This window comes from Vitis riparia, chromosome 7, assembly GCF_004353265.1.
Source record: "Vitis riparia cultivar Riparia Gloire de Montpellier isolate 1030 chromosome 7, EGFV_Vit.rip_1.0, whole genome shotgun sequence".
Taxonomy (NCBI): domain Eukaryota; kingdom Viridiplantae; phylum Streptophyta; class Magnoliopsida; order Vitales; family Vitaceae; genus Vitis; species Vitis riparia.
This window is the reverse complement of record NC_048437.1, coordinates 16,723,857-16,733,555: the sequence shown is the minus strand read 5'-3', so window position 1 is coordinate 16,733,555 and position 9,699 is coordinate 16,723,857. Positions and strand designations below refer to the sequence as shown.

The following is a 9,699-nucleotide window of genomic DNA, read 5'->3' as shown; positions in this document are numbered from 1 at the left end:
AGCTTGTTTTGTGCCTAAGAAAAAGCATGGCGTCCTCTCTGTCCTGTCCAGGCAACTCCTTGACCCAGTCAAAAACCCTCTATGCAAATCAAAAGGTTATGTTCATATACAGAGAGAAAGAAAGGGAAACAAAAACGAAGCCTGTTGAACGTCCTTCCACCCGGTCACCTTATACAAAGAACATTGCCCACGTGGTCACATGAGTAGGTGAAGGATGGATCCATACAAAGGCATATAGAAAATGAAACTTGGATTCAAACAAGCCTTTTGAGTTACAACTAATATATGGAAAAGAATTGATTTAGTATTTATCAACTTTACAATTAATTTGTAAAACAAATTATGTCATTAGCAATATGAATTTATAAAAGATTAATATATCAAATACAAATAAAATGAATAAATAAAATTTCGATTGAGTATTTAATAGTTTACAATTAAAATTCAAAGTGAACTATTTAAAATTCAAATTCCTCTCTCATTTTTAAATTGAACTATAAATGTACATTGAAAAGTTTAAAAATTAAAATTTAAAATTAAATAAATAAATAGAAGTAAAATAAAAATAAAAACAGAAATAAATATACATATTTCGGCTAAAAGTGAGTGGACCTACTCTGTATCCGAGGAAAAATAAATGGGCTTAAAATTGGCTCAAAGTGAATGGTCAAGAATGAATGTGCCTATGATGTCATGGGTTAGGATAAATTTGGGTTCCATAGAGTATATTTGCTTCCCCAAAGTTTGGGGGAAAATGCGAGGCCAAAAAATGAAAGAAGAAAAATGAAAGAAAAATAAATAAAGTAAAAAATATATATTTAAAATTAATAAATTATTTTTATATCTTACATCAAATTCAATTCATTTATATGTCTTTTATATAAATATTAAATAATTTAAAAATATAGAAATTTTTTACTAATTTTTATTACATTTGACTTTTTTATTATTAACCAAGCATAAAAAAATAAGAAAAAAATATAAAATTATTTTTTTAATATTATTTTTCTTTTTTTAGTGTTTTTGGAACCACACATAGTTTTAGTATAATGCATATATTCTTACATAAACGGTTATCTTATTTTAAAATTTTGTGAATGTCAAAATTTTAAAGGGCAATAGCCTTTTACCAAGTTGAGCTGCAAGACCCAACACCGGAGGGGGGGCATTCTAAGTGTGAGGGGGTTACCTTACCGAGGTCGGCATTGTAAGATTCAGTACACTTGACGAGTCACCACTGCCGACATGAAAAGTCCACCCTTTGGTAATGCTCAATTTTTAGGAAACTCAGGTAAGTAAATCCTAAATCATGTACTCATCCTTTGGTGGTTTCTCCTCTTACTTGCGAATGGGTCAGGGGTTGGGTTTTTTCTTCTTTATCTTGTCATGTGTCTGTTTGGGAAGGCCTTGCTTTTGTAGTGCACACACAGACAGCATCAAACCTGGGGAAGGGCTTCAATTCTCGAAGCTACTGGTTTCGGCACAAGAGACTTTCACACTGGGGTTCTTTAGCTTGGACACCCGCAGTTATTTAGGAATCTGGTACACAAGTGATGTTAACAACAAGAAAGTTTGGGTTGCTAACAGAGACAACCCTATATCTGGCACCAATGCAAATCTCATGCTGGATGGCAATGGAACATTGATGATCATTCACAGTGGGGGTGATCCAATTGTCTTGAATTCCAATCAAGCATCCAGAAACTCCATAGCTACCTTGCTTGATTCTGGAAATTTTGTTGTGTCTGCGTTAAATTCAGATGGATCTGTGAAGCAGACACTATGGGAAAGTTTCGATGATCCTACAGACACGCTCCTGCCTGGGATGAAACTAGGCATCAACTTGAAAACCGGGCAAAACTGGTCACTTGCTTCGTGGATAAACGAACAAGTGCCTGATCCTGGGACTTTCACTCTAGAATGGAATGGCACACAATTGATAATGAAACGCCGGGGGGACATCTACTGGAGCAGTGGAATTCTGAAAGATCGGAGTTTTGAGTTCATTCAAACTCACCATAACATCTACTATTTCATCAGTGTTTGTAATGACAACGAGATCTACTTCAGCTATTCAGTTCAAGACGGAGCTATTTCAAAGTGGGTATTGAACTGGAGAGGGGGATTTTTTGACACTTACGGAACTCTATTCGTGAAGGAAGATATGTGTGATCCTTATGACAAATATCCAGGGTGTGCAGTGCAAGAGCCACCCACTTGCAGGACTAGAGACTTCCAATTCATGAAGCAATCGGTTCTCAATTCAGGATATCCATCATTAATGAACATAGATACGAGCTTGGGCCTTAGTGATTGTCAGGCTATATGCAGGAACAATTGTTCTTGTACTGCTTGTAATACTGTATTCACCAATGGAACTGGATGTCAGTTTTGGAGGGATAAATTGCCACGAGCCCAAGTGGGTGATGCAAATCAGGAGGAGCTCTACGTTTTGTCCTCATCAGAAGACATAGGTAAGAGGCTCTATGTATTGCATTCCGAGAAGTAACCAAAACAAAGTACTTGGTAAATCTCACATCTTCATCAAATTTACAAACCTACAAAAAAAGTCCTACTGTATAATCGTCTACCATTAGAGGACCTATAGCAAAACCATTAAAGACCCTCTCTCTCTCTCTCTCTCTCGTTCTGCTCTAACAATAAAATTTATTAACTTCTACCTATGCAGGGAAGCCTTGGTGGATATGGATTATCATTCTCGTTGTAGTAGTATTTCTGTTCTTGTTAGCTGTCTTTTGTTGTTCACAGAGAAACTCCAGAGGTAGTATTTTAACTTTTGTAGATAATAGCAATGCCATTTGTTAATGGGTTGGATAATTGGACTTGTGGCTTCTGGTATAACAGGGGAAACTTCTCGTAAAAGGCGCAAATCATCAATTGACAATGTCAAACAGTTCAGTTTAGTTTCTGTTATGGCTGCCACGAATAACTTTTCAGATGAAAATAAAATTGGAAAGGGTGGTTTTGGTTCTGTCTATAAGGTAATTATAATTTGTTGAAGTACCTCATTTAAAGCTTCGTTATGGATTGTGGATTATTTTTGCAGGGGAAATTATCCACGGGCCAAGAAATAGCAGTGAAGAGACTTTCAAGGGATTCCAGACAGGGACCAGAGCAGTTTGATAATGAAAGACTGATTGCCAAACAACAACACAGAAATCTTGTCAGACTTTTGGGTTACTGCATCGAGGGAGAAGAAAAGATGTTAATCTATGAGTTCATGCCCAACAGAAGCTTGGAAGACGTCCTCTTTGGTTTTAATACCTCCCTTTTTCCTTCCTGTTGTTTGCATAACTTTTTCCTATGCTTTTATGTTTTTGGCATAAAACAATTTACTAGTTGTGTTCACCCAAATTTTCAGCTCCTGCTGGAAGAAAGGGGTTGGACTGGAATACACGGTGCAATATAATCGAGGGGATTGCGCAAGGACTTGATTACTTGCACAAACATTCAAGATTAAACATGGTTCATAGAGATCTAAAAGCAAGTAACATCCTACTTGATGATGACATGAACCCCAAAATTTCTGATTTTGGCACTGCCAGAATTTTTGAGCCAAATGCATCAGAAGTAAAAACCAATAATATTGTTGGAACATTGTAAGTGCCTCGACTCTTGTTTATTTATCTGCTTTCTTCTTCAGTCTAATGGATTGAAATTTCTATTGTGGATGCAGTGGTTACATGCCACCTGAGTATGTCATTGAGGGATGGTGTTCACCGAAAACAGATGTTTATAGCTTTGGGGTCCTGATGTTGGAGATTGTGAGCGGCCAGAGGATTATTCCCCCTGATTGTAAGGGTGACAACTTAAGTCTTATACGAAATGTAAGTCCGTCAGATCTCATATTAGTCTCGACATACATTATTATCAATACCCAATGCATGCTTCCAAAATTTTCATACTAGCCTCGTAAGTAAATGGTCCGTAAAATGAACTGGGTTCAGGCTTGGAAGTTATGGGGAGAAGGCAATAGCTTGAAACTAGTGGATCCAGCGATGGTGGGTCCCCACTCAACAACCCAAATAGTGAGATGGATTCGTGTTGCTCTCTTGTGTATACAGAAGCATGAAGAGAGGCCTACAATGTCAGATGTTTGCTCCATGCTTAACACAAGGGAGCCACCCGAGCCAAATCCACCCGCAATTTTTGCGCTCAGATGAGCCAAGGAGTTGTTCTGATATGCAAGTGTAACTACTTGAGAGATGGAAGGTGGATCAAGATGAGATGAGATGAGAATTTGATTGCCTCAGGGTAAGCTTTTCTTTATTTACGTTTTGTTGATTTATATAAGATGACAACTGAACTGAAGCTGGTTTTATGATCATTTGGAACATATTTGTACGCATGTATTCTGGAGCTCTATTTGCCCTTTTTCTCTCCAAAACATATTATGATATATGTCTATCTATATCTTCGTGTCTTTATATTTATCTTAGCCAAAGTAGGCCATGTATATGTTCTATAATTCATCATTTGCCATTGAATAATGATCAAAACACAAGGTGGCAACAGTGTGCATGTTTATGTCTTAGAGTCGAGAGGAAATCTATTCACAGTAAAATTATTCAAACATGACTTAACATCAACTAAGCAGACTAAAACATAGAATTTTGATTTATAACATTTGTCACCCGTCACAAAAAGATAAATGTCTTCATGAGGATGCATAATATAGATAGCTTGAAGGTTGCTTTCCAAACTTCTAATACCAAATAGGGCAAATCCAAGGCCTGTTACGCAGAACATCCACAACAATGAATTTTTTTTTTCTTTTTTTTTTCAAAGTGCAGAATGGGCAAATGAACAGTCAAAGCATGCATCTAAGCAACAAGCAGAAAAATGAAATCTGAAAATGAGAACCTCGTAGGTAACATCCTTCAACCAGTTATACTAGGACCTTAGAACCATATCTTGAAGGTTTCTTTCCAAAGTTCTAATCCCTTTTCCCTCCCTACCCAAGCTTCTGTTATTTTGCTCCTTCCAAAAGCACCATGCCAACTGAAAGATGTCGTCGTCTTTACTCCTTTTCCGCTCATTAACTTAAGACGCTAGCTAGCATGATCACCTGCCTCATTGCTCCTAGAAGCGCCCAAGTGATGTTGGTTTAAGGGTATGGAAACAAATGACTAACCCAAAAGACACAAACAAATAACAGAATTAATAAGAAGAAAAACTTATCGGTTGAGGTGTGACAAACACTGTCCTTGAAATAGATCCACCCTCCTCGAAGACAAACTTGATGCACTAGGGTACCAATGGTCTACCTCCAGGATTCAACAGCCAGATCTTGCCTTGGGTGCACTCTGTAAGCGAGATGTGTACAACTCGGGTTTTGAAAAAACTCCTCCAGATAGATATATAAAAATACTCTCTGAAAAATTGGTATTCATATATAGAGAGTGAGGGGTGACCTGCTTTTATAGGCCACTAACACAGTCCCAATAGGACTCTACTTATAAGCAAAATAAGACTGAAAGTGGAAGGGGATTCTACTTATAAGTGGAATGGGACTCTACTAACACAATCCCGATAGGACTCTTCCCAAAAATATAAGACTAATAGAATAAAATAAAATAAAATAAAAATAATTCTCAATAGGAATCTTCCCAAAAATATAGGACTAATAGAATAAAAAAATAAAAATAAAAATGAAAATTATTTACACTTTTCCTACAATCCCCCACAGAGTGTAAACGTGATTTTTTTTTTTTTTTTTTTTTGAGGAAAAAAAAATCTAATGCACCAGTACTGGTGCCCAAAGGTTATGAACCAGTCTTAGGAGAAATAAGTATTGAATCACAAAACACGGTGAAAATAAATTTCTATAAACCAATGTTTCTTGATGTAACTCAAGGGACTTTTATCCACATTGGTTTCCTCAACTTCACTATGAGCTGTACAAAACAGGTTGGCACAAATAGGCCATGCACCCTGCCTGGATATTCATGAGAGCTCTAGAGAATCTGCCTAAGTTCTCATAGGAAGCAACCCCACCTCCACTTTCATATAGGTGAATCCATCGAGTATGTTTTGCATAAAACATACCATCCATAAGGAATATGGTATTCATTAAGAGCAAACACTCAACCTTAGTCAATGCAGAATGCGCTCTATCTACAACATAGGAATAAACTCTAATACAATTAGAGTTTATAAAGCACCTCAAGTCAACAAGTGATTTGTTATTACCCATATGAACCTACTTCATGGAATTTCCATTCTAATAGGTTGGGTTACCACCACTTTTGACTTCTGTAATAGGCATAAGTCGCATCCCCCTCGATGTTTCTTCCACTAGTTTCTTATTTAGTGGTTTGGTCAAAGGATCGGCCAAATTCAACTCTAACCTCACAAATTCTAAGGATATAACCCTTGTTTCAAGCAACTGTCGCACAATATTGTGCCTTAGGCATATATGTCTGTTCTTCCCATTAAATATTTTACTCTTAGCCTTAGCAATTGCAACTTGGCTATCACAACTCATAGACACAGACAGGGCTGGTCTCGTCCATAAAGGGACATCTGCTAAGAGGTTTCTAAGCCACTCAACCTCAGAACTTGCCTTTTCTAAGGCAATAAACTCAGCTTCCATAGTAGATCGAGTAATGCAAGTTTTCTTGGTAGACTTCCAAGAAACTACACTTCCACTAAGGATGAAAACATATCCACTAGTGGATTTCATCTCATCTGAATCTGAGATCCAATTTGCATCACTAAATCCTTCAAGGACACTTGGAAATCCACTAAAACACAAACCATAGTTAATGGTGCCTCTCAAGTACTTAAGGACTCTACGAACAACAGTCCAATGGTCTTGATTAGGACTTTGGGTGTACCAACTCAATCTACCTACTGCATAAGCAATGTCAAGTCTGGTACAGTTCATTAAGTACATTAGGCTCCCTATGATCTCAGCATACTCTATTTGGGTAACAATATGTTCTCTATTTTTCTTCAGTTGTGAGATGGGATCATAAGGAGTTGACACTGGTTTACAATCAAAGTGTTCAAACTTCCTTAGGATCTTTTCAACATAGTGCTCTTGAGAAAGTTTAAGCTTATTAGGTGTTCTAGTTATTTTAATTCCTAGAATCACCTCTGCCTCTCCTAGGTCTTTCATATCAAACTTAGAACCTAGGAATTTCTTGGTCTCTCACACAACCTCTAGGCTAGTTCCAAAGATCAACATGTCATCAACATAAAGACAGATGACTACACATGTGTTATCCTCATACTTGTTGTAGATACACTTATCAACATCATTAATGGAATATCCATTAGTTACTAACACATGATCAAACTTGTTGTGCCACTGTTTAGGAGCTTGTTTTAACCCATATAGTGATTTAACCAACTTACACACCTTTTTCTCCCTCTCTGGAACTACACAACCCTTAGGTTGTTCCATATAAATTTCCTCTTCCAAATCCTCATTCAAGAATGCAGTCTTGACATCCATTTGGTGTATCACCAAATTATGAATGGAAGCTAGAGCAATCAATACTCTAATTGATGTTATTCTAGTCACAGGGGCAAAGGTGTCAAAGTAATCTACATCCTTCCTTTGTTGAAAGCCTTTGGCAACTAAACAAGCTTTATAATTCTCTATGAACCCATCTTGTTTTAACTTTCTTTTAAAGATCCACTTACAACCAATAGTCTTTGCACCAGGAGGTAAATCTACTAACTCCTATTTATGGTTATACATGATTGATTCGATTTCACTGTTAATGACCTCCTTCAAGAATGGTGCATCAGGAGAAGTTATAGCTTCTTTTTAGGATCTAGGGTCCTCATCTATTAGAAAGGTGTAGAAACTATCTCCAAGGTTTGTTTATTTCCTATCTCTTTTACTCTTTTTAAGTTCAAATTCAAAAGGTTCAATAGACTTGTCTCTACTTGTTTTCTGAACTTGTTGTTCACCATTTAGTTTCATAGGAAAGATGTTTTCAAAGAAATCTACATTCTTTGTTTCTATTATAGTATTGACATCTACAAGACTGTTTTCTGATTTAGTAACAAGAAACCTATATGTTGCATTATTCTCAACATTGCCAATGAACATTGCATCAAAGGTTTTAGGTCCTAGTTTTCATTTTTTAGGTTCAGGGAGAAGAACTTTAGCCAAACACCCCCACACTCTCAAGTATGCTATATTAGGTGCATAACCCTTCCACAACTCATAAGGAGTTTTACTAGTTTTCTTGTAAGGTATTCTATTTTGAATATGACAAGCGGATAGGATAGCTTCCCCTCACAAGTTCAAGGGTGCTCCTGAACTTACCAACATTGCATTCATAATTTCTTTTAAGGTCTTATTTTTCATTTCTGCTACTCCATTAGACTCAAGGGAATAAGGAAGAGTAGTTTTGTGAATGATCCCATGATCTTCACAAAAATAATTAAAGGGGTTGGACTCATACTCTCCTCCCCTATCGGTTCTAAGCCTTTTAATTTTCTTACTTAGTTGATTTTCCATTTCATTTTTATACTTGATGAAAGCATCTCTTGCTTCATCTTTGTTTCTCAAAAGATATACCCTTGTATACCTTGAGTAGTCATCTATGAAAGTTATGTAGAATCGTTTACCACTTCTAGTCATTGTATTTTTTAGGTCTCCTAAGTCATTGTGTATTAAACTTAGTAGATCTTATTCTCTTTCAACTAATTTGCAAGATTTCTTTGTGATTTTAGATTCTACACAAGATTCACAATTTCCATGGTTTTCTAAGGACAGTTTAGGGATTAAACTCAATTCAACCATTTTCTTCATATATGAAAAATTCACATGTCCTAGTCTACCATGCCAAATATCACAAGAATCAACTATGTAAGCAGAAGAAAAAGATACATTATTATTGATAATATCATAAACATTCAACATAAATAAACCCTGATTACAATAGCCATTCCCCACAAATGCATCATTTTTAGTTAAAACTATTTTATCATAGTCAAACAAGATCTTCACTCCTGTTTTTTTTTTTTTTTTTTTTTTTTTTTTTTTTTTTTTTTTTTTTTTAAATAGTTAGGTTTTGGACTTATTGTTTTTGGGTTTAGGTTTTTCTTCTACTACATTAGCTTTAGAAGACAATTCCTTAGTTTTCTCAACATTGTCCCTATTTCGATTTTGTTCCTCAATCCTAATATGGATTATGACATCCTCTAGGGACATCTGTTTCCTTTTATGTTTCATGTTATTTTTGTAGTCTTTCCAAGACTCTAAAAGAGTCTCTACTAAATAACCAACGACAAAAGGTTCGGGTAATTTAATGTCTTCAATAGCTAAGTCATTAATCAACAAGTGGTAGTCATGGATTTGAGATGATACATCTTTATTCTCAGTCATTTGGAAATTTCTAAAATTCCCTATGGCATATTTTTAAGTTTCTACATCTTTCAAAATATATTTTTATTCATTGCATCCCAAATTTCTTTTGCAACTTTAAATTGACAATAAATATCAAAAAGTTCATTAGAAAGGGTACTCAGAATAGCATGCCTAACTTGTTTATTTCCAATTTCCCAGGTTGGTAATAGATGAGTACTATCTTATGGTTTTAGGTTAGTCAAAATGTGTCCCAAGTTGACTACATCAATTGCAGAGAAAACCCTTTCCTACCATCTCTTAAAGAATGTATCATTGAAGGGATCAATTTTAGAGGTGTCAAGACG

At 35.9% G+C, this 9,699-nt stretch overlaps 1 protein-coding gene across 1 annotated transcript; it reads left to right on the top strand.

The window, feature by feature from the left end:
* The first annotated feature begins 1,170 nt into the window (after nucleotides 1-1,170).
* LOC117918761 (G-type lectin S-receptor-like serine/threonine-protein kinase CES101) lies at nucleotides 1,171-4,445 on the top strand. Its single transcript, XM_034835648.1, has 7 exons — nucleotides 1,171-2,474; nucleotides 2,690-2,782; nucleotides 2,866-3,002; nucleotides 3,068-3,275; nucleotides 3,383-3,620; nucleotides 3,698-3,848; nucleotides 3,969-4,445. Exons 1-7 carry the CDS (start codon nucleotides 1,310-1,312, stop codon nucleotides 4,182-4,184), a joined length of 2,208 nt encoding a protein of 735 aa, XP_034691539.1. The 5' UTR covers nucleotides 1,171-1,309; the 3' UTR covers nucleotides 4,185-4,445.
* The last annotated feature ends 5,254 nt before the right edge of the window (nucleotides 4,446-9,699 follow it).

Excerpts from the sequence above, each read along its gene's own strand:
- LOC117918761 (XM_034835648.1), top strand. The coding sequence starts at position 1,310 with ATGTACTCATCCTTTGGTGGTTTCTCCTCTTACTTGCGAATGGGTCAG. Across the intron at positions 2,475-2,689 it reads GTCCTCATCAGAAGACATAG|GGAAGCCTTGGTGGATATGG; the intron begins GTAAGAGGCTCT and ends CTACCTATGCAG. Across the intron at positions 3,276-3,382 it reads CTTGGAAGACGTCCTCTTTG|CTCCTGCTGGAAGAAAGGGG; the intron begins GTTTTAATACCT and ends CCAAATTTTCAG.